This window comes from Mobula birostris, chromosome 7 (assembly GCF_030028105.1).
Source record: "Mobula birostris isolate sMobBir1 chromosome 7, sMobBir1.hap1, whole genome shotgun sequence".
Classification (NCBI taxonomy): domain Eukaryota; kingdom Metazoa; phylum Chordata; class Chondrichthyes; order Myliobatiformes; family Myliobatidae; genus Mobula; species Mobula birostris.
This window is the reverse complement of record NC_092376.1, coordinates 60,981,090-61,006,393: the sequence shown is the minus strand read 5'-3', so window position 1 is coordinate 61,006,393 and position 25,304 is coordinate 60,981,090. Positions and strand designations below refer to the sequence as shown.

At 39.9% G+C, this 25,304-nt stretch overlaps 1 protein-coding gene across 1 annotated transcript in view; it reads left to right on the top strand.

The window, feature by feature from the left end:
* tenm4 (teneurin transmembrane protein 4) overlaps nt 1-25,304 on the top strand; it is a 631,884-nt gene that overhangs the window by 333,800 nt on the left and 272,780 nt on the right. Inside the window, exon 4 of the mRNA XM_072263298.1 lies at nt 9,717-9,926. Within this exon, the coding sequence (XP_072119399.1) occupies nt 9,717-9,926 (210 nt within the window). The remainder of the gene's footprint in view (nt 1-9,716; nt 9,927-25,304) is intronic.

The following is a 25,304-nucleotide window of genomic DNA, read 5'->3' as shown; positions in this document are numbered from 1 at the left end:
TTTATGACAAATAGCCAGAGGTGTGCTTCTCCCTAGCCATTGTGTCTTTATCCATCTTTTCCTCTGCAATGTACCATTTCCATAGATAATGGAATCCCCTGGTACTTCAAGGAAGTGCTCTTATGTGCAAACCTAGAATGTGATTCTTAGTTGGTTCTTTGAAAATGGTCATTGTAACAGCTGGACCTATTCATGTTCCTATACAAAGGAGGTAACTGGATATTTAGAAAATGGAATACGGACCAGATATTGAACTTTTAAGAGAATTTTGGTAGGTACATGGCTGGGAGGGGTATGGAGGTCTATGGTCCTGGTGCAAGTTGATAGGACTACGCAGAATAATAATTTGGCATGTGCTGAATGGACTGCAGAGCCTGTTTCTGTGCTGTAGTGTTCCATGACTCTATAATTACAGCTATATAGGACCCTGGTCAGACCCCACTTGGAATACTGTGCTCAGTTCTGGTCACCTCACTACAGGAAGGATGTGGAAACCATAGAAAGGGTGCAGAGGAGATTTACAAGGATGTTGCCTGTATTGTGGAGTATGCCTTATGAGAATAGCTTGGGTGAACTTGGTCTTTTGTCCTTGGAGCGTAGTAGGATGAGAGGTGACCTGATAGAGGTGTATAAGATGATGAGAGGCATTGATCGGGTGGATGGTCAGAGGCTTTTTCCCAGGGCTGAAATGGCTAACCCAAGAGGACACAGTTTTAAGGTGCTTGGAAGTAGGTACAGAGGAGATGTCAAGGCTAAGTATTTTACACAAAGTATAGTGAGTGCGTGGAATGGGCTGCCAACGACAGTGGTGGAGGTGGATACATTAGGGTCCTTTAAGAGGCTCCTGGATAGATACATGGAGCTTAGAAAAATAGAGGACTATGGGTAACCCTAGGTAATTTCTAAAGTTGGTACATGTTCAGCACAGTATTGTGGGCTGAAGGTCCTGTATTGTGCTGTAGGTTTTCTTTGTTCTATGTTCCTAATTCTATATTCCCTTTTCTGCAACTTATTCAAGAAAGATAGACATAGGTTTGACTTGTCTTCTGAGACCTTGTTTGTTCAAAGGACCTGAAAATGCCTTTGATCCTTAATAGCATTACATACTGTAGCCATGAATTTAACTTTTGACCCATAGCAGAGTGTTGTACTCAATAGTTACAATCACCTTAAAAAACACATGCACAAAGTGTGGGTGATTTAATGAATATCAACAGTATGAGAACTTTCATTATTACCTTAAGTGTATTATTCCAGTGTGACAGGCTGAATTTTGTTGTGCTTTGTGTTTAATGGGCACCTCAGAATTAGTATCAGCTAACTGAAAAGAGAGTGACAATGTTCACAAGGGTCTGTATTTATTAACATAACACTAAATGAAGCACTTCAATGGGTCTAGTGTTTATGGTACTCTTGGCAGAGACGAACAGAGTTAACAACAGAAGCCGCTTTAAATGATTATTTGACCTCCTATAAATGTAATTTTCTAACTGCCGGTTCTAACAGCAGTGCCACAGAGATTAGCACATCTGGCTGAAGTGATGATGCTTCAATATCACACTACATATAACTTCAGTGGTTGACAGCCAGCAAAGAAACAGACATACTGATATGAGCTGCAGAGTTACTTCTTGATCTCTGCCACATTTGGTTAGGAATGGCAGGGAGAGCTCCAGAATTACTGTCGAACTCTCATTAGGAGAATGTACACGGTACATTTGATGAGTTGTGCAAGAATTTAAATGGCTGCCTTTTGAAAGGCCACATGCAGACAAACATTATGAGCATGTGATAGTCTATGGCCACTCAATATTTTTGTTGGCGGATTATTGAAGAGATCCATTCTCCTGCTGCCGTCCCCTCACGACTGTGCTGCAACACACAGCTCGAACCACATCATCAAGTTCGCCGATGACATGACTGTGGTGGGTCTCATCAGCAAGAACGATGAGTCAGCATACAGGGAGGAGGTGCAGCGGCTAATGGACTGGTGCAGAGCCAACAACCTGTCTCTGAATGTGAACAAAACAAAAGAGGTGGTTGTTGACTTTAGGAGGACACGGAACGATCACTCTCCGCTGAACATGGACAACTCCTCATTAGAGATCGTTAGGAGCACCAAATTTCTTGGTGTTCACCTGGCAGAGAATCTCACCTGGTCCCTCAACACCAGCTCCATAGCAAAGAAAGCCCAACAGTGTCACTACTTTCTGCATAGGCTGAGAAAAGTCCATCTCCCACCCCCTCATCCTCACCACGTTCTACAGAGGTTGTATTGAGAGCATCCTGAGCAGCTGTATCACTGCCTGGTGCGGGAATTGCACCATCTCGTATCACAAGACCCTGCAGCGGATAGTGAGGTCAGCTGAGAAGATCATCGGGGTCTCTCTTCTCACCATTAGAGACATTTACACCACACACTGCATCCGTAAAGCAAACAGCATTATGAAGGACCCCACGCACCCCTCATACAAACTCTTCTCCCTCCTGCCATCTGGCAAAAGGCACCAAAGTATTCAGGCTCTCATGACCAGACTATGTAACAGTTTCTTCCCCCAACTCATCTGACTCCTCAATACCCAGAGCCTGGAATGATATCAACCTACTGCCCTCTACTGTGCCTATTGTCTTGTTTATTATTTATTGTAATGCCTGCATTGTTTTGTGCACTTTATGCATTCCTGGGTAGGTCTGTAGTCTAGTGTAGTTTTGTGTTATTTTACGTCGTTCAGTGTAGTTTTTGTATTGTTCATGTAGCATCATGGTCCTGAAGAACATAGTCTTGTTTTTACTGTGTACTGTACCAGCAATTATGGTCGAAATGACAATAAAAAGTGACTTGACTTGACTTGACCACACCCCTGCCTACTTGGATAAGGTGATGTACTTGTGGCTGACCCATGTAGCCCGGAGTGAGAATCAAATCCTTCGGGCAAAGAAGGGAAAAACATTGTGATGGGAATAATATTATTTAGCATTGTATTATAATGTGCAAAGTTGTACACGAGAAAAGAAATGAATGTAATGATTGTTCACCAATGTCATTAATAAAAGATTTAAGCTAATGGTTTGAAAGTAATTCATCTTTGGACATATTTTAGATGTGTTAAGGAATGGATATAAATATTTTAATTGTGTAATGATCCCTTTGTAAATAATAAGTTTAATATGAGTTATAGAGATATTGTCTTTATTATGACATTTGGAATATTTGCATCATGGTTCTAGTTTCTAATGCAGTAACAACTGGAGTTCAGGATTATTAAAGGGGCTTACTAGCTTTTAATAAAAATCCAATGGGTACCAGTGCTTGAACTGTTAGACTCTGCTCCCCTGAGTGTAGAGACATTTTTATCTATGGGATTACATAACCACTACAACTGGTTTAAGTCACAGGATATATGTTTGAGTGCTCTCCTTTCTTCCTCAGAGGATATGTGGAATGCAGCCAGTAACCACAAGGCAGCCAGTAACTGCAAGTTTAATCTGCTGCTGACTTTCAATAGGTGTCCTCCAGGTGTCAGAATTTGCATGTGAACTGCTGAAATAATTCCAAGTAGCAATAAGAAAAACTTTCAAACGTGCCTAACTTTTGAGCAGAACTTTAGGGGGATAAAGTAACTTCAACAAGCTTGATAAATCTTCAAATACATCATGGTTTTGAAACTGAAGTTAGGTCATAAGCTAGCCCATGGTCATCAGATGTCATAGAAAAAGGGATCTTAGTAGTATAGTAGTATTTGGAATGGTCTTTCTAGGCATAAAAATGTTTATAAACTACCAAGGAAACTGTGCTTTTGGGAGGAGAGAAGGTGGTGGTCATATTTTTAACAACTTCCGCCATTTGTTGGTTCTTACTTGACAAAGGCCAAAGCCTGTACTTTCTTTCCCCTTGCACTATTCCAGTGGCTCAATTTAATTTTGAGATTAATTGACTTGGAGTTAAAGATTCTAGGATTATCGCATGGCACAGAGTGAGCCAAGAGGAAATGGATCATGAGGTCTTGCAAAGGAAAAGTATGGTTGTAGCCTGTGTTAAGAAAGTTGTAACCAATTGCCTCCTACTTGTTTTTAAATAGCTTAAAGGTCTTTAAACTGCCATTAAGTATCTTTGCCAAAGAGATTTGAAAGCAATTTGTTTCAAACTATTAAAAAGAATAAAAATCATTAAAATATAAAAGAATAAATATAATATTAACCCTTAAATATTCAAATTAATTAATATGGCAAGATCATTAAAACATTAAAATAAACTGACTGCTTTTATGCATTTCTATTTTTACTCAAGGTTAATGGATCCCATTAAAGTGAATGCAATTGTTTTCATTTATTTGTGCCCGTCATGACAATTTGCGCTCCTATGCCCTGATCAGCTATTAAGGTCACCGTCACTGCCCTAGTTTACTCACCTCCCTCCCCTGCCCTCCCCCACCCCGTAGATCTAGCCCTGTGACTTGCCATATTTTCATTTGCTTGTTGGTATGTAGGAACATTTACATTTGACAACGGGTGGCATCTGAGACCTGGGGCCTCCAGAACTCCTGACTATAACCAGGACAGGTTCATCACTGAAATGTGGCACAACGACACCAGCACAATATTGAAGATGCAGATGAAGCTTTCAAATTTTCATAACTTCAAATCCAGCCATGCTGAATATAAACCACAAAATGATTGTTAAGTATGTTGCACAAATATACAATACAATGGAACAACGTATTGTTTGCCACTACACATACTTAGTGTTCATAGAACACAAATAAAGAACGCTAACCTTACCTGACTCTTGCTGGCGATCAGTTATGTGAGGCAGTCAGGAATTAGGACCAAATCAGATATTGCACTGGTAAGGTCAAATGCTAAAGGCTCAATCAAAGTCTCTAGGTCATGTCCTCAGCAGACAGCGTACAGCTTTAGTAAATATTTTCCAGCCAACAGAATAGTCTGGAAAGGAAATTGTGCTGATGCAAGCCCCTTGGGTGGGGTGGGGGGGGGGGAGATGAAGGGAGGGTTTGTGGTGGGGGTGGGTAGCAGTTCAACTCCATGAAGGTTACTTCCCCAGACAATTTCACCTCGTAAAGGAAGCTGAAGTGCACCCAGTGTGGATCACCTGGCAGCAAGATCAGAACCTACCTGAGCCCACAGACCAAGCTTAAGGCATATTCACAGGAAGGAGGACAGGTCAGTCCTGTGCTGCAGTTCTTATTTTATCTGCCTTTGAATAATTTTGTTCCGGTATTCCCCATTGTTAGAAATTAAGGCAAGGCCAAAGAAATCAGCCGTTTTATAAGGCTTTCTAAAACCAGGCAAGCTTCCCCTTTCCACTTAGAAACACAAGAGCAACATTACAATTTGTTTGTGCAACCAAGTCAGACTGCAATGCAGACTGCTGACAGTCAAGTGCAATTGACTTGGAAATTTGCTCTGATTCATGAAGCTGTTCTGCAGTTGAGAGTAAGCTCTGTACTACAGGTCAATGTGCATGACATGTTCATGCCCCAAGGGTCGCCGCAGGCTAGTATTGCTCTCATGGGACTCCTCTGAACAGCATAGCAGTTGTCATCAAATGTATAATGCTACAGCTGTAATTTCTAAATATAATAGTTATCAAACTCTGTTCGTGTTATTGCACTTCTTATCTATTTTCAACAGAATGCATCACTATTGTGTTCCATCGCTAACATTGGCATCATGAAATTGACACCAAAACACTACTGAAGACGGGGTAGTACAAAGAATTCAAAGTGCATTTATTATCAAAATATGTATAAATTATACAACCTTGCGATTCATCTGCTTGCAGACAGCAACAAACCACGAAACCCAAAAGAAGGTTTTAGGGGAAATTATAGAGAGAGTAACACACCATAAAATGTGCATCTATGGAAATAAATAATCAGTCGAGTCGGTGTTTCAGGCCGAGACCCTTCTTCGGGACTGGGAAGTAGGGAGTTAGTTCCAGGGAGTCGCATCAAGGCAGCTGATGACTCTGATGTGTGCAGGGCAACAATGATGCATTGAATCAGATCAGAGGAACAGAAGATTTTTCAATAAAAGAGACATTGGACTTTAGGCAACAGTATAGACAGAATTAGGCAAGGACAGGATATGGAAAGGGGCAGGCAAGACAAAGGGAGGCTTAAGGCAAGGATACAGTAGTAATTTTTACTGTGTGCATTAAATACAGGAGACCAGTTAAGATAGAGGTAAAGGATAGGAAGGACTGAGTTATACAAGGTGGGAGATGGGAAGACAGAAGAAGAAGAATGTTCTGGTAGTAATGATGAAGGGTCTCAGTCTGAAACATCAATTACCTGCTGAATTCCTCCAGCATTTTGTGGTGGTTGTTCAGATAGTAGCAAGTTGTGAATACATAGAACATAAATTTATTGTCTAGGCACAACCACCTTGACTATAGTCAGAACTTGCTCCACTGGATCGATGTGATCAGATTTAGCTTTTGTGAACTGGATATCTGACCATCATTTAGAACTCTGAATATCTTTATCTCCTCTGGCTGTCTCATATTGGCACATTTCTACATAATGATTTTGTGACCCTGGCTTGGTAGTAGCTCATTTCAACATGACTTGATCCAATGATGAACACGATAAGCCCACACAAGAGATCAGAGGGCATACTGAATGTTTGATGTGGAAGATTGATGTAACTTGGAGCAAACATGTAGTTAGACAGGTTGGGGTGCAAAGCTTAAGTAGCTCTGGTTATTCTGTATAAATCTGTATAAAGCTAGGCACACTTGAAAGTTAAACTGCAGCCGTTAGTGAAGTGTCGTGCATACGAGGTGAGTTTAATAAACAGGAGGTATAATGCAAGAATTGTAGCGGTAATGCTAAAATAGAATAAGTAATTCCTGAAGATTCACAAACTGCTTTCAAATATTGATGAATTTCTCCAAGGAGGATCCCATGAATCTAAATAGCTGAAGAGGGGGATGGTTATTGTAGAATGTTGCAACATGGTTATTAGAATTCTAACTGTTCTAGCTGCTTTTATAGATGGTAACGTGAAAATGTGCTTTATACATTAACTTACTATGCTTACAGTGCAAACTTATCTTGATGTCTTACAAGTTTCACCCTGGATTTTTTGATCATGAAAATGCACCAGTAAAAGGAAGCAATAAGATTATCATTTATAACCTTATCCTTCATTACTTGCACTAAACATGCAATGTTGGAACACTTGTGTGTATGCTTCTCTTCAAAACACTTTGTTCTGTTGAAGTTAATCACTTTAACCTATAGATAAAACCTGTGTCATTGAACTAGACAGCAGGCTTGTCTGGATGTTAAAAACGTTTGTACTGAAGTTCCATTTCCTGGAATGCAAAACTTGTTGCTTCCTTGAATTTTTATGCTTTGTGGGGTTTTTTTTGTTGGTCCTTTCATGAATTAAATCCACCACCCAGTTGACTTCTATTCCAGCTGGGACAAAATTTGGATGCCCTTTGACGGTATTCATAGCTCAGAGATCTAAGGACTGGAGCCATACTTAATGACCTTTTTTGATTCTCTAAATCTTCCAAGAGTAAACACTACCTGCAGCAGTCACATTGACAACAACTGTCAAGTAACACTTCATAGCACAAACACACAGAGATCCAAATGTTCCATGAGCAGGCAGCAAAATGGGCCTTTGAATAACAGCAGCTTAATGCTAAGGGAACACCCTTTGACCCCTGGAGAATTTAAATTTGATGTTCCCTTATTTTGGGTGATTGGTTTCTTTGAAAATGCTTGTTTTATTGAAATGCATTAAATGTGAGAGAAGATGGTGCTACATGTTCTATGGCTCAGCTTGATGTGACATGTGATGTTTGGTAAGTAGCTAAAGCCTCATACTGAATTCTTTGGTACATTTTGATTTCAGCTTTAGTAGATCAGATCACCACTACTGCCACATTACTCTGATTAGAACTGAACAAAGCTGGATAAAGGGCACCATCTTCATGCATCAGATTGCTTCAAATACAAGCACATTTATCACCACATTCATCTTCCTCCACCGTATTCAAAAAAAAATCATCTGACTATTCTTTATTTCCTCTAAGAACTTGCCAGTCGCATTCAGTTTTGTAAGATTCAATCAGACACATGTACATGCTTGCTGAGGAAGAAGGAAATGAGTATCCCAGTTTTCTTCACACTGCAGAAAATGAGATGCACAGGCTTATCTGCAAGTGCAGACTATGCTAGCCTGACCACATGAGAGGCTTTGACTGGAGAACTTGGATATGCTCCTCTTAACTCAAAATCATACAATCTGTCAAAGCAGCATATATTTAAGAGTCATTAAAGATGATGTTCTGATGGGACAAAGTTGACCATAATAACATTAGCAGAAGATTGTTTCATTTGCTCTGATGTGCAGCATGGAAATTGCCCTTACTTAGGAGGAAAAGCAGTGGCTTCTAGTGAAAACACAGTGTGAAGTTTTGCAGGGAGGAAACAGCTAAAGCCCATTGTCACCAGCTGAAACAAAGTATAAGCTGGAAGTCAAAGATCAGTGTCCTCCTCTCTATGTTCTGTTGAGGGGTTGATATACAAATCTCTCTCCATCCCGTGGTTTCAACACCAAGTGCTTCAGATTTTGCCTCTACCTTATGGGACTGGAGTAGTGTGTGTATGCAGTCCACTGCTGTATGGAGTGATTGCAAGGAATTCATAGGTAAATAAACAAGGATGTAAAGAATACTTCAATGGCTGAGATGCTCCAATTTGAAGAAAAGATTAAATGCAATGGAAAGTTGGTGTTCTAGGTCAGGAACCTGTGTCAGGGGTCATGAGTGGTTTTCCCACCGCTTGTGACAAATTCCAATCCCCAACCCTCTTCACCCTCTTCCCATCATGCCGCGCTATTGATATTCCTTTCCATTTGCGATCCTGACTGTTGGTTTTAATCCCCTCCCTGGCTTCAAAATTCACCTATATGTCCCTCACCCTTATACTTCTGATGACAGCTTTATCAAACACTATCCGCTCTCCTGGTTACAACAGCAGAGACCCCAGCTCACCCTTGAGCCTTGCTACTGATCTCCTACTGTTTTCCAATTGACTCCACAAACTCCAGTCTTTTCTCCCCCTTGACATCCCCATACTTTCCTCCCACTGCTTCTACCTACTCTCCTGCAGAATTCGGACTCGACTGCTTTCCCCTGTGTATTCTTCATTATCGAAGCATATTATGTAAGGCCTGCTCATTAGTGTACGACGCACTGGAATTTGCAGCAGGGTTCTCTGAAATAAAGCACTCATTATCTGTTGGCAATGAGTTTGATATGCCTTAATAAATGCTCGTAATGACAATAGGTCTTGATTTACTGATTAAGGTCAATGTGGAGGTGTTTCTAAATGTCATTCCCAGCATAGTGGTGGATGGAGATGTTTGGACCTTAGAGATGGCATTACACAAATATTTGGTGGGTTCTCATCAACTCTTACATAAAGCTACATATAAGAGAGTATTATTGCTGTGTATAACTGTTGTAAGCGGCAAATAGAGATTTGGTAAGTATTCCAATCAAAAGAGGGGCAGATTCCAATTGGTACTTCACATTTTTGTATTTACAGCTTTTATTGCTTGCCATCAGTACTACAATTACACTTGTCCTATAGATCAGTTTGTCTCATTACTTGTCCTTAATGCCTTCCAAATCCCTAACTTTCATTTGTTTTTCTTTGTTGCATTCTCAGGTCCTCCCCTGCCTTGCTCCACTGCTTCATCGACCCCAGTGGAGCAGTACATCTCCCCTCCCCCTCCTCCTGAAGTCAACGAGAGCCAGCGAAGGTTGCTCAGCAATAAGATGACCCAGTCGAACCCAGATTCTGACTCTGATGAGGAGTTTGTCCCCAATTCTTTCTTAGTTAAAACTGACTCTGGAAGCCTGTATGTTCCCACAAATGGTAAGTTGATTTTTACTGTATTTGCCTTACTTGAAGTTAACTTGCCTTCTGTTCTGATGCCGTGCTCATAGAATAGCAAGTAACGCAAAATACAGAATTATTATTAACCTCAAATAATTCCAGTAAACTGCGAGTCTACATTGTGATTTTATGTTAACTAGTTGGCTGCAGTCTTTCAAAATTAGAAAGTGAACTAATAAATTAGAATAGTTTTGTTGCCTTGCATCAATGTACCTTCTTATGCTGATTTTAAACTGAATTCATTCTAGTGTTGCACATTTGTCTTCTATGACATTTCCTCAGCACTTCTTACAGTTTTAAGGAAAGAGCAGTGACATACCAAGTGCTTAATTTTCAAAAGTTGCTGTTGCAGAAAACCACAAGACCTTTGATCCACTTTAAGCAGATTATTGGTTGGTTTGGGCAATTACTTTGATGCTTCTAAACAGGTTCACGTTGGAAATATAAATTAGCTATTTTTCTGGTTTATACTATCAATAACAATTTGCAATTTTCACGTGCTTCCTGTGTAAAAGTGAGCCTCTTAATGCACAAGTTCTTAGATATCAGCATTTTAACTTTCAAAAAGGAATTGAAGGGAAAAGACATCATAACAATGATTGTATAATTATTGTATTTTGTAGAAATTTCATATGCACATAGAGGCATCATATCTGCTACACTTTAATGCTTCAACATGACTTATTTGACTTCTGAGCTGGACCCTGGATGCCTTTAGGTTCTGAAAGGGTTGATATAGAGGACAAAGTGCTTTTCTTTTAATGGCTGCGTGACTGGTTTCCAGTAATAGGGCAAGCAATAATCTACGCTCTAAGGATCATGGTAATACCTCAAAAAAAGTGGACAAGACTGTGAAGAATTTAAATTTGAGGATAATGGCACAGATATGGAAATCTGTGTTGCTGGACAAAGATAAATGGGTTTGTGGAGCCTGTTCAGGGTAAGAGCGGGCAGCAAGTCCCGGAATAGATTATGTTTTGAAAGATGATGGGAAGAAATTTTGAAAAGTGAAACCTTGAGGTGAAAGCAATCTGTGAAAGAAGTTTTCATGAGTGATGGAGTGATATCCATAGGAGCTTGAGATTAAAAAGCTCTGCTAAATTGAACTGAATGCCAAGATTGAGCACCAAGGTCCTCAGATTGAATAAACAGCCAGAAAGATCTGAGACTGCTGATATTAGCTTGAACCAAACAAGATGCTGATGTTAACCTGCAGGGAAGCACCACAGGCCAAGTCCTGACATTAGACAAGAAATTGATACAACCTTGCTCTATAAATTTATTCTAGGTTCCTGATATATACCTCCCACCTCCCATGCAGTAAGACTCCACTAATAAGACTTTCAAAATAACCAGGCTATGTTTTTGGTGTTGTGGTTGAAAGATAAAGATTGGCCAGAACATTGTGAAACTCTGTATTCTGCACATTTTCTGCTTATCTCAAATGAAATTTGCTAAATTATCTCTAATCCAAATATCCAGAATCTCATGTTTTATCAGTGCAATGGAAAATAGCAGGCACTATGGAACCACATAAGACACCTATTATTATTTTCTGAAGAGAAGGGAAGTACATTTCCAGGAGACATGAGAATAAATTGGAAAAAGATAAAGCAGTATTTTTATTAATAATTCTGCTCAGGAGTAGAAAGGCATCACAGGGTTCTTCACAGAGCTATTGTTTATAAAGAACAGTGGAAACCTTGGATTGGATGGACTCTGTGATGAACCTAGTACCTCAATCTACCATGGTACTCTAGACCCTTATCATCTTAAGTCTCATTATTTCAAAGTTCAAAGTAAATTTATTGTCAAAGTACATAAAGTATATGTCACCGTATATAACCCTGAATTAATTTTCTTGTCGGCATTCTCAATAAATCTATAGAATAATAACTATAACAGAACTATAACAAAAAGACCACCCAACTTGGGCATTCAACCAGACTGCAGTAGACAATAAACTGTGCAAATACAAAAAGAAAGAACTAATAATAATAAATAAATAAGCAATAAATGTCAAGAACATGAGATGAAGTGGCCTTGAATGTGAGTCCATGGGTTATGGGGACATTTCAATGATGGGACAAGTGAAGTTGAGTGAAGTTATCCCCTTTGATTCAAGAGCCTGATGGTTGAGGGGTAGTAACTGATCCTGAACCTGGTGGTGTGAGTCCTGAGGCTCCTGTACCTTCTTCCTGATGGCAGCAGAAAGAAGAGAGCATGTCCTGGGTGGTGGTGATCCATTAAAGCCCTCAATACAATATATCCATGTCAATAGTGCAGTAAGTCTGTGGTCATAGTAATACCTATACTGATGCAAGTTGCCGACATTATCCATTGGGGAAGAATTCAGCTTTCCAAATAATTGCTCCGGCATTGGAATTATTAAGATATTGTTCCTTTGATATCATTTTATTGTTGATCTATAGATTTTAGAATTCCCTTTTAAGCAGGAAGATATACTTTAACTCCTAGTTCTGAGGAACTCTCCATGAATTATAACTCATTAAAGTAAATTTTATGGCATGACTTACCACCTATTAACTCAATGCAAAAAGAATGAAACATCCCTATGAAATTATTGAATCCAACACCAGAGATTTACTTAATGATTTTCATAGAGGTCAATACTTGACCAGAATGATTGGGAGGCACTTATACTAAATTATAGGTCAGCATTAATTTGACTATTTAGTATTTTATTCATCTTGGTGTCCATTTTTTCTTTTATCATACATTACTGAATTAAAAACTATTTTTCTTTAATTCATCTTGAAATTTAATTTTTCAAAGTATCCTTATAAATGTTTTTAAAACATTGACTCTTAAAAATTGACTTCTGGAAATCATGAATTTAAAAAAATATATATTTCTCTGATCATATTATTTCTAAAATGGAAACATGCAGATGCCATTGATAGTAATTTGGGCTGGAGTAGATTTGAATTAGAAGATTTCATCCCATACTGAAAGAAAACAATCTCCTGTTCATTCTTGCTTTTCTTTGGAAAAGTTCCCTGATATTGTTGTCCTTGAATCTTCAGAAAATCATTCCGCAAATGGAATCACCTAAAGGTCGCTGACCAGAATAACCATAACCTCCAAAAACATAGAGGACAAGTTTGGGTCAGCCAATAGAATTCAAACAATCTCATAAACAATCTTGCCCAGTTTCAAGTTTGTGTTTAGTTTGTAAAAGCTGGCATTTACAAGCTTCACAAGACCCAGCAGGTAGAGAGATATGAAGGCTGAATCCTTCAAATATGTGCCTGTCCATCTGTTGTTAAACCTGTATCACTGGGAGCACATCCAGGAGAAGGCTTGAGGATCTCTCAGTCTTACTCTGTTATTTCTTAAGTTCATCATGGATCCTTTCCTTCATTTCCTGGATGAAATTAAAGAGATAGGAGCAGGGATGGGCCACTCAGCCCTTTGTAGCTGCACAGAGCTCAAAAAAAAAATCATAGCTGATCTTTTCCAACACTTTCTTGCACTGCCCATATACCTTGATTCCTCAAATTTCAAGAAAGCTTACAGGCTCAGCTTTGAATCCAATCAATGGCCAGCCCCAGAGTGGTACATTCCAAAGATTTGCTCCCCTTTAAATGAAAACATTCCTCTGCATTTAATTTGTGACTGGCTTGTCTCCCACGTGATCACGTCCTGAATCAGGATAGACATCATCTACCTTTCCACCCATGAGGAATTTTTGTACATTTCCATTTCCTTCATTCCACCAGTGCCCAAACAATAATCAGTCACAGGTTTGAATAAGTTCAACAAGTGATTATACCCACAGCCCTCTGAGGTGGCAAATTCCAAAGATTTGCTGTAGTTGATCTGTGGAATGCTCTGCCACAGACTGCAGCAGAGGCCAAATCTGTGTGTATATCTAAGGCGGAGATTCAGTGTTGCCTGATCGGTCAGGGCATCAAAGGATATGGTGAGAAGGCAGGTGTATGTGGTTGAGTGGGATCTGGGATCAGCCATGATCGAATGGCGGAGCAGGCTAAATGGGCTGAATTCTGCTCCTGTGTCTTATGGTCTTCTGTGTGAGGTGATTTCCTGTCACCTCAGTATTTAATGACCTACACCCAAGTCTAAAATATTACACTTTCATTCTGCATTTTCAAAGAACTATCACTCAGCATCTGTGTTGTCAAATCCTCCTCAGCATTTAGATCACATCTCATTTTTCTGAATATCTGGAATATAGGTCAATTTTCCTCAGTTTGTTTAAGATGACCCACTCATCCCTAGAATTAGTCTGGTGATCAAAAGCTGCTTTGGCTCCTATGCTCAAGTACAGGGAATAATCAGCGCACAGAATTCTGAGTGTGATATCACTAAAGCCCTGTACAATCTCAGCAGGACTCTCTGTTTGCACTTCAATAAAGACCAACATACAGTTTATCATCTTCATTGCTTATGTGTGTGCATGTTCATTTTCTGCTTCTCGTGAATAACCACAGCGATATCTCTCTGTACACAAACATTTACCAGTTTCTCTCTATTTAAATAAGATTCATTTCTTCATTCTTCAGTAAATATCATGACTTTTTTTTTAACAATCCCTTATTGCCCTTTCATTTCATCCAACATTATTGCAGACTTTTGCAAATTGTCCCATGCAGGTTTACAACATATTAAACTCCAACCAGTGCTGATCTGGCCAATATTGAATGCCACACTAACGACCAGTGGATCTTTCTCTCATCCACACTAGAACTCCTCCACTAGCATTGGACACTCCTTATGAACATCACTATCCTTACTCACCAATCACCATCAACATCTCTCGTTCATTGGCTAGACATTCCTACCACAACTGGAGACTCTCCTGTAATTAAAAAACCTCTTCTCCATCCTCTTTAACCTTCCCTATTTCCCTTTGATGAGCTACCAAAATAAAAATTAATACTAGGACTTTACGTCTTTTGTATCATGACTAGATAATAAAAATTAAGCAACACACACTAATACTGGAGGAACTCAGCAGGCCAAGCAGCATCTGTGGAAAAAAGTTCAGTTGATGTTTCGGGCCAAGGCTCTTCGGCAGGAAGCTACACTCTTTTCCATAGATGCTGCCTGGCCTGCTGAGTTCCTCCAGCATTTTGTGTGTGTTGCTTCGATTTCCAGCATCTGCAAATCCTTCCTTGTTTGTTATGAGGTAACAAAGTTAATCCAATTTGTTTTTATCAGGAAACCTATTTTGTTTTCCACGATGGAAAGGTTACCAGAACAATTTCTGTTAGAACAAGTGGATACTAGAACGAATTTAGTTTTGAGAACTAAAAACCCTTTCTTCAAAATAAACGGACTTGAAGTTAGGACAGAACTTCTCAGTGTGCTGGCCAGATTAACTGGAAGCAAATTCAGTGGTAACTTCCAGAAGTGATTTTATTGTACACCGTAAAAGAAAGCAAATGCCTGACTGGGGAAGATGAGAGGAATGGGTCTTAAATAAAGCACTTTCAAAGACACGAGGCATTGAGAGGCTTCCATTTGTGCTCTAGTACTCCACCCAGAACTCATCATTCCTCATCCTCTATATATCTGGACATGTTACAGCCTGCAGGAAATGAGGTATTGTTTCTTTGGATTACGTTAAACTTTGTTGTAGAAAACATAGAAAACATAGAAAATAGGTGCAGGAGTAGGCCATTCGGTCCTCGAGTCTGCACCACCATTTATTATGATCATGGCTGATCATCCAACTCAGAACCCTGCACCAGCCTTCCCTCCATACCCTCTGATCCCCCTAGCCACAAGGGCCATATCTAACTCCCCCTTAAATATAGCCAATGAACTGGCCTCAACTGTTTTCTGTGGCAGAGAATTCCACAGATTCACCACTCTCTGTGTGAAGAAGTTTTTCCTAATCTCAGTCCTAAAAGGCTTCGCCTTTATCCTCAAACTGTGACCCCTCGTTCTGGACATCCCCAACATTGGGAACAATCTTCCTGCATCTAGGCTGTCCAATCCCTTTAGGATTTTATATGTTTCAATCAGATCCCCCCTCACTCTTCTAAATTCCAATGAGTACAAGCCTAGTTCATCCAGTCTTTCTTCATATGAAAGTCCTGCCATCCCAGGAATCAATCTGGTGAACCTTCTTTGTACTCCCTCTATGGCAAGGATGTCTTTCCTCAGATTAGGGGACCAAAACTGCACACAATACTCCAGGTGTGGTCTCACCAAGGCCTTGTACAACTGCAGTAGCACCTCCCTGCTCCTGTACTCGAATCCTCTTGCTATAAATGCCAGCATACCATTCGCCTTTTTCACTGCCTGCTGTACCTGCATGCCCACTTTCAATGACTGGTGTATAATGACACCCAGGTCTCGTTGCACCTCCCCTTTTCCTAATCGGCCACCATTCACATAATAATCTGTTTTCCTATTTTTGCCACCAAAGTGGATAACTTCACATTTATCCACATTAAATTGCATCTGCCATGAATTAGCCCACTCACTCAACCTATCCAAGTGACCCTGCATCCTCTTAGCATCCTCCTCACAGCTAACACTGCCGCCCAGCTTCGTGTCATCCGCAAACTTGGAGATGCTGTATTTAATTCCCTCATCCAAGTCATTAATATATATTGTAAACAACGGGGGTCCCAGCACTGAGCCTTGCGGTACCCCACTAGTCACTGCCTGCCATTCTGAAAAGGTCCCGTTTATTCCCACTCTTTGCTTCCTGTCTGCCAACCAATTCTCTCTCCACATCAATACCTTATCCCCAATACCATGTGCTTTAAGTTTGCACACTAATCTCCTGTGTGGGACCTTGTCAAAAGCCTTTTGAAAATCCAAATATACCACATCCACTGGTTCTCCCCTACCCACTCTACTAGTTACATCCTCAAAAAATTCTATGAGATTCGTCAGACATGATTTTCCTTTCACAAATCCATGCTGACTTTGTCCGATGATTTCACCGCTTTCCAAATGTGCTGTTATCACATCTTTGATAACTGACTCCAGCAGTTTTTCCACCACCGATGTTAGGCTAACCAGTCTATAATTCCCCAGTTTCTCTCTCCCTCCTTTTTTAAAAAATGGAGTTACATTAGCCACTCTCCAATCCTCAGGAACTAGTCCAGAATCTAACGAGTTTTGAAAAATTATCACTAATGCATCCACTATTTCTTGGGCTACTTCCTTAAGCACTCTGGGATGCAGACCATCTGGCCCTGGGGATTTATCCGCCTTTAATCCCTTCAATTTACCTAACACCACTTCCCTACTAACATGTATTTCGCTCAGTTCCTCCATCTCACTGGACCCTCTGTCCCCTACTATTTCTGGAAGATTATTTATGTCCTCCTTAGTGAAGACAGAACCAAAGTAATTATTCAATTGGTCTGCCATGTCCTTGCTCCCCATAATCAATTCACCTGTTTCTGTCTGTAGGGGACCTACATTTGTCTTTACCAGTCTTTTCCTTTTTACATATCTAAAAATGCTTTTACAGTCAGTTTTTATGTTCCCTGCCAGTTTTCTGTCATAATCTTTTTTCCCCTTCCTAATTAAGCCCTTTGTCCTCCTCTGCTGAACTCTGAATTTCTCCCAGTCCTCAGGTGAGCCACTTTTTCTGGCTAATTTGTATGCTTCTTCTTTGGAATTGATACTATCCCTAATTTCTCTTGTCAGCCACGGGTGCACTGCCTTCCTTGATTTATTCTTTTCCCAAACTGGGATGAACAATTGTTGTAGTTCATCCATGCGATCTTTAAATGCTTGCCATTGCATATCCACCGTCAACCCTTTAAGTGTCATTTGCCAGTCTATCTTAGCTAATTCACGTCTCATACCTTCAAAGTTACCCCTCTTTAAGTTCAGAACCTTTGTTTCTGAATTAACTATGTCACTCTCCATCTTAATGAAGAATTCCACCATATTGTAACAGTATAGGAAGACTCGGACTGAGAGGTCAGATAGGGAGTGGCATGATCCAGGGTCATCAGTGAAGAAGAGAAAATGTTTTCATTAGTGTAACCTATGTGACAGAACAGCTTGATGCTACTCTAGATCCTACAAAGTGGGGACTGAGTATTTTCAGTATTCTCACGGGGACTTTACCTTAAGTGTTCAAGCAATCTTGCAGGTGATAGAGATGAATTTCTAATGATCAACACAATCTTTTTAAATATCTAATTAAAGGAGATCATTTCATTTTTATCATCATTTCATAAGTGGGACTGATATCAATAAGAGAAGAAATAGTGTTTTAGAATCTTCCTATCTTTGTTTTCCCTAAAAACATGTTAAAAATTAAAATACAGTTTATCTAACAAGTTTATTTAGTATTGATGACAACTTCACTTTACAATGGAACAGATGGGCTCCATTTTAGAAAGGATGTATTGATATTGGAGAGGGTTCAGAGAAGATTCATGAGAATGATTCCAGGAATGAAAGGGTTACCATATGAGGAATGTCTGGCAGCTCTTGGGCTGTATTCCCTGGAGTTCTGGAGAATGGGGGGTATCTCATAGAAACATTCCAAATGTTAAAAGGCCTGAACAGATTAGATAAGGCAAAGTTATTTCCCATTGTAGAGGAGTCTAGGACAAGAAGACATGACTTCAGGATTGAAGGACGTCCATTTAGAACTGAGCTGTGGAGAAAGTACTTTAGTCGGTAAATCTGTGGAATTTGTTGCCATGAGCGGCTGTGGAGGCCAAGTCACTGGGTGTGTTTAAGGCAGAGAAAAATTGGTTCTTGATTAGCCAGGGCATCAAAGGGTATGGGGAGAAGGCAAGGGAGTGGGGATGACTGGAAGAATTGGATCAGCCCATGATTGAGTGGCAGAGCAGACTTGATGGGCTGAATGGCCTACTTCTGCTCCTGTATCTTATGGTCTTAGGTACAAATGAAACAGACTTTTGCCTTTTGTAAACACAAGTGATTCTGCAGATGCTGGAACATTGAGATTCTGCAGATGCTGGAGAAACACAGCAAAAGGGTCTCAGCCCAAAACATTGACTATTAATTCCCCTCCACAGATGCTGCCTAATTTGCTGAGTACCTCTGGTATTTTGTGTGTGTTTCCCCTTGTATATATTTACACATCCTAAGCTTCAGGAAATGACTAGAGAATGCTAGGAGTATGGTGCCTTGTAATCATTATCTTTAAATGCAGCGATAGGAAGAAAAAAAGCAACCTGAAGCAAGTAACCACACAATTGTTAGCCAAGTAAAGACAGAGCAATGCACTTGGTCATGGTTTTCTGATTAAGCGAAACGAATATCCAGACGGATGCTGCACTTTAGTGGAAAGGCACTATTAAAGCTCACCATCTTGCATGTCTCTCACCCAACTCCCGAAGTGAATGTAAGAAATCTCATTGGACTCAATGAAAGATGAGCAAGGTAGTTATCCTGATGACCCAATCGATCATCATCCCCTCAAGCAGTCTTACTAAAGAGATTATCTGCTCCTGATCACAGAGTTGGATCTTTGCTTCGGATCCAAGCTGGCTACCACATTGTTCACGATGTAGTTGTGACCTCCCTTCAAAGCGTGAGTCATTGGCTAAAATCAATGTAAAGAAGGTGAAACCTTACTCTATAAATGCAAGTCATTCCTCCTTTCTTTAAGGATATTCAGTGAATAGAGGAGGCACCTGTTGGAAGTTAGTGTTGATAGCCAACACCATACAAATTTCAGGATCAACTTGACAAATAGTTATGAGGTCAAAAAGGTGGCCACCAAACGTATGGAAATAAACAGTTCATTCTCTAATTTCTTTTCCTACTAACTACAAAAAAATAAATTTACATAACAATACAGGCATTTGCTTGAATTCACATCCCAGCAAATGGACCTTTTTAATTTAATATTCAGTGTATTGTCCAGGGATTTCCTAGTGATGGTTCTTAAACCACTTAGAACATGTCATCTTACCTTACCTCAGGTTAACCTATTTTACGCGAGGAGAAAAAAAATCAATTACACAGGATGCACAGATGTTCAATTAAACTTTTGAGAAGTTATTTTAGGTTCCTCCAGGCTTTTTTTTTGTGACAGGTTCTGATCACGGCACTGAAGCATATTCAGTAATTAACCAGCATGACGCTGAGGCTGATTGTTCCTTTCAACTTCTATCCTTTTAAAGGCCTGACTGTGGCAGAGATCCTGGGCTTTGCAGAAATCTTTTGAAGTAAATCTGTAGCATGTAGGATCATAGGGAGATACAGGACTGCAACAAGTTTTTTGACTTACAGAGTCTCTGCTGAACATCAGGCACTTACTTATTTACATTAATCTCATCAGCTCCTCAGATTCTATTACCATCATTATATTCATGTACAGATTAAAAGCAATTTATGGTTGTTGACCGACCTACCAGCTTGCAGATCTTTAGGATGTGGGTTAAAAGCAACAGCCAGGGAAAACTTGTATGGTCACAGAAGAGGTGTGCAGACTCCATATAGACAGTTCTAGGTTGAACAGAGTACCGGAATGCTGAAGCAGCAGCTACCCATATATTTATGTCATACAGGTATCCCCCGCTTTTCGAAAGTTTGCTTTATGCCACTTCGCTTTTACCAAGGACCTACATTAGTACCTGTTTTCACTAACCAAAAGAAATCTGGAGGATTTTCACTTTCACGAAAAAAGGCAAAAAGCGAAAATAGCGTTCAGCATTTGTTTTGTAGCGAGCCATTATGGAGGCAGCGCGCACCCCGAGCAGCGAGAGTGGCACCGCCAAGCTCCTTCCCCGGGAACTACACTCAGCACCAAGCCGCCATAGCTTTGAACTGTGTCTGTGAGCATCTGTGCTTTATCTCAATTTATTTTGTGCATCCATTAACAAGATGTGTCCTGAGGTATCAGAAAAGCCTAAGAGAGCTCGTAAAGGTGTTACGCTTAGCGTAAAACTGGAACGTAATTAAACGTTTCGATCGTGGTGAACACTTCCTGTTGTGTTTCATTCACTTCCTGTTGTGTTTCGTTCACATCCAAGCGGTTGGAATACCCAAGTGGTTTTTTCTGAGTACATGAGTGGGTACGTTAGTCCTTTTGTTGTAATTGATGCAATTACTGATTGCATCAATTTCATCAATACTGATCCAATTGCAAGAGGAAAGGATACAAATTGAAACCAAATGCAATAGTGAATGGCCGGAAAGTGAAGTCGTCCAGGAACTGAACGTGAAGCACTTGCGTGAGATTTTCGCTACGATTGACAGTACTGCAATGATTGCAATGTATGACTACTTTATACAGGCTGTGTATTACCATATCATTCCTGCTTTTACTATACGTTAGTGTCATTTTAGGTTTTATGTGTTACTTGGTATGATTTGGTAAGTTATTTTTTGGGTCTGGGAACGCTCAAAAATTTTTCCCATATAAATTAATGGTAATTGCTTCTTCACTTTACAACGCTCTACTTTCGAATAGCGCGGGAAACCTGTACTGACTTGTCCACTGTAGCAGAAAATTAAATAGTTAAGTAACTTTTTTACCTTATTACTTGAGCAATAAATGAAGAATATATTTGCTGTCCCAAACTAGGCAGTCAATTAAGAATGTATCACATTGGTGTGTCTCGTATGTAAAATGTAAAATCTTGTAAATGTAAGAATGTTACATTTCCTTCCCTAGAAATGTGACACTTTTAGAATAGTTCAGTTGTTACCAACTTTGTAGCTCTAGATCTGTTTAGCTATTGGCATTTAAATTCCCCGGCTACCTTGGAGGGATCCGTTCCGGTGTTTCTAAATCAATAGTTTAGAACTCCAGCGGTTCAGTAACCTACCATACTGTGGCTTATTCTCAATTATTTCTCTTGGTGATTCATTCCATTCCAAAATATTCCCATGGTTTATGAAATTTCTTCTATCCTTTGTCTGCATTTTCTGAGTTATGATTTGAAATGCAAAGCGTATAATATTCTCAACACTTACAGTTTCTCATTGAAGGAGTAATTGAGGGAAGAGATGTTGAAATGAATGGATAAATTTTAATTATAAGCAGTCCTTTTGCCAGATTATTTATTGTGTAATAAAGCAAGTTATAGATTCATATCATACACAAAGAAGCATCCAGAATTGTTCCATTGCTACATCTCCAAGTTATTTCCACCTCACACATACTGTATTTGAGAATGCTGCTAATAACCCACACGATTATGTCTTCAGTGTGATGCACTACAGTAAAGCAAATACACTGCATATCCAAATACAATTTTTTACCAAGTACCAGATTCCTGGAAGCAAATCCTTTCAAAAGAACTTACGATGATTTAACTGATACAGGTTTCCCCCGCCATCCGAAGGTAGAGCATTCCTATGAAATGGTTTGTAAGCGGAAATGTCGTAAAGCGAAGAAGCAATTACCATTTGTTTATATGGGAAAATTTTGTGAGCGTTCGCAGACCCAAAAATAACCTACCAAATCATGCCAAATAACACATAAAACCTAAAATAAGAGTAACATACAGTAAAAGCAGGAATGATATGATAAATACACAGCCTATATAAGGTAGAAATACTTTTCCACAATCATTGCCTGAACTGTTCTCTGTAGCGAAAATTTCACGCAAGCGCCTTCGGCAAAAGCACAGTACAAGCACTCTCCAGTAACCTTTAAGCTATGAAGCTGCCAAATCATACCAAATAACACGTAAAAATACGCAGCCTATATAAAGTAGAAATAATGTATGTACAACGTAGAATCACTTACCGGAATTGGGAAGACAGCTTGCTGAGCACACTGATGTTGGTGTGTTAGGCTGAGTCGTCACAGGTTGGGGTGGTGCATTGGCCCCCACCCTCCAGGCCGCCAACCGATCTTGATCCGCGAAGCGTGCAGGGGTGCAGCGGTAGCCGGGAGGCACACGGCACATTTTTAAGAAAAAACCCGAAACGAACATGCTGATTAATTAGGTGCTGCCCAGCATGTAATTGTCGGCCCAGATCAGAGGCGATTGCCGATTGCATCATCTTTGATCTGGGCCAACATTTATGTGCCGGGTGGCATCTAATTAATTAGCATGTTCAATTAGGCTTTTTTCTTAAAGATGTGCTGTGTGCCTCCCGGCTACCGCTGCATTCTCCGCGAATCGGTATCTGTCCGCAGCCTGGGGGTTGGGGTGGTGGGACACTGGGGTGTCATCTCATCATCGTCGTCATCTGTTTCCATTAGGGCAGGTAGCTCATCTTCTTCTTTCTCTTTCTGCCTCGATGTCGCAGGTTGAGGTTCATCGTCTGCTGTGGCTGATGTGGAAGGCTTGCTTGACTGCTGAGCCTTGTGCATTTTTAGATCATACAGTTCTTTGTAAGGACTCAAACCATCTTGCAAATATGCCCTAAACCAATGTACCCTTTCAAAATTAAAGTCGTACTTTATCATTACTCATTCAGTTTCGATTGTTATTCTTTCCTCTTCCAATTGCATCAGCTCTTCATCTATCAGTTCTTCGTCACGAGATGCCAAAACCTCTTCAACATCATCTTCGTCAACTTCCACAAGCCAAGCTCACTTTGTCCTTACTTCGTTCACCACGATCAAAACGCTTAATTATGCCTAGTTTTACGCTAAGTATAACACCTTTACGAGCTCTTTCAGGCTTTTCCAATACCATAGAACTCATCTTGCTAACGGCCGCTCACAGGCACGTGTTTAAGCAATGCCGGTGAGAATACAGTTCTGAATCTGGGGAAGAGCGGCTGCTTGGGGCGCATGCTGATTTTTTTTTATCGCGCGCTGCTTTTTTCACGCACTGCCTTTTTTTGTAACAGGTTAGCAAAAACAGGGACCTAATGTAGGTCTTTCGTAACAGTGAGGTTTTGTAAAGCGAACGTTCGAAAAGCGGGGGACACCTATACTTGAAAGTGAATAAAGACCCTGTTAATAACAGAATTGGAGGTTAAAGGAAGAAAGACTGACATCAATGATCAAATATTCTTGCAAAATAATCCACCAAGGACCTTGTGGAAGTCCTCTGTGGAAGTAGCCGGTTATGGTTGAATAATGTAGATTATCATGTCAGGTAGAAGCCTTGGAGTTTATGCTTGATTACATTTTGAGGTTAAAGAGAAATTTTGTAGATTTTCTTGAAAATTTTACCTGTCATTATTCAATTCCCTCAAGACATCGTAGAAATCAGTATCTGTCTATAATTGTCCAAATGATACATGGTCTGCTGGAAGGGGTTTGTATATTGGACGAGGTAACTTACTCACATTAACACTTCAGGTTTTCATCTTGATGAACATATTGGCATCTTTAGATTTTCAGAGAACCATAAGATCCATTGGGGTGTTGGATGTGGATAAACAGAAGTGGAATGTCTTCTGTTTGCCAGACATTTCTCCTGCTGGGGATGGGGGGAATGCAAGCAGTTCTATTTTCTGATATTCAAGGTAGTGTATCTGTAAAAATGGAGGCAAAAGGCTCCAAACTAGAAAACTGACATGCTATCTGTTATTCATATGTTTGAAATTAATAAGATATTGGTAGCACCCATATTAATTTTGTAAAATCTGTACATTTCATTTGATATACTATTTTATAAAGTTTAATTCATTTGTGTTCTTTAAGCTTATAATTGTCACATTCAGAGATCTCCTGTACCTAATAAAGTGGCCACTGAGTGTATATTTTCCTGGTCTTCTGCTGCTATAGCCCATCCATTTGAAGATTCGACACATTGTGCATTCAGAGATGTTCTTCTGTACATCACTGTTGTAACTTGTGATTTCCTCAGTTACTGTCAACTTCCTGTCAGCTTGAAACAGCCCGGCCATTTTCTTCTGACCTCTCCCATTAACAAGGCATTTTTTGCCCACTGAACTGCTGTGCACTGGTTGTTTTTGTCTTTCGCACCATTCTCTGTAAGTTCTGGGGAATGTTGTGTGTGAAAATCCCAGGAGATCAGCAGTTTCTGAGACATGCGGACCACCCCATCTGACACCTACAATCTCTCCACAGTCAAAATCACTTAAATCACCTTTCTTTCCAAGTCTGATATTTGGTCTGAACAACTCAGGTGCTTGACCATGTCTATGTCTGCATGCTTTTATGCATTGATTTGCTGCCACATGATTGGCTAATTAGATATTTACATAAATGAGCAGGTCTACAGGTTTACCTAATAAAGTGGCTGCTGTGTGCATAACTATGGTGAAGTACTTTGGAGATCAATCTTCACTCGGAAATACAAATTTTAAAATGCATATGCTAAGACAGCATCTGAGAAGAGAGAAACACGGTTAACATTTCAGGTCATAAGAGTTTTGGTGAAAGGACTTTAACTTGAAATATTAATGCTGTTTCTCTTTTTGCAGATGCTACCTAACTTGCTGACTGTTTTCAGCATTTCCTGTTATTAC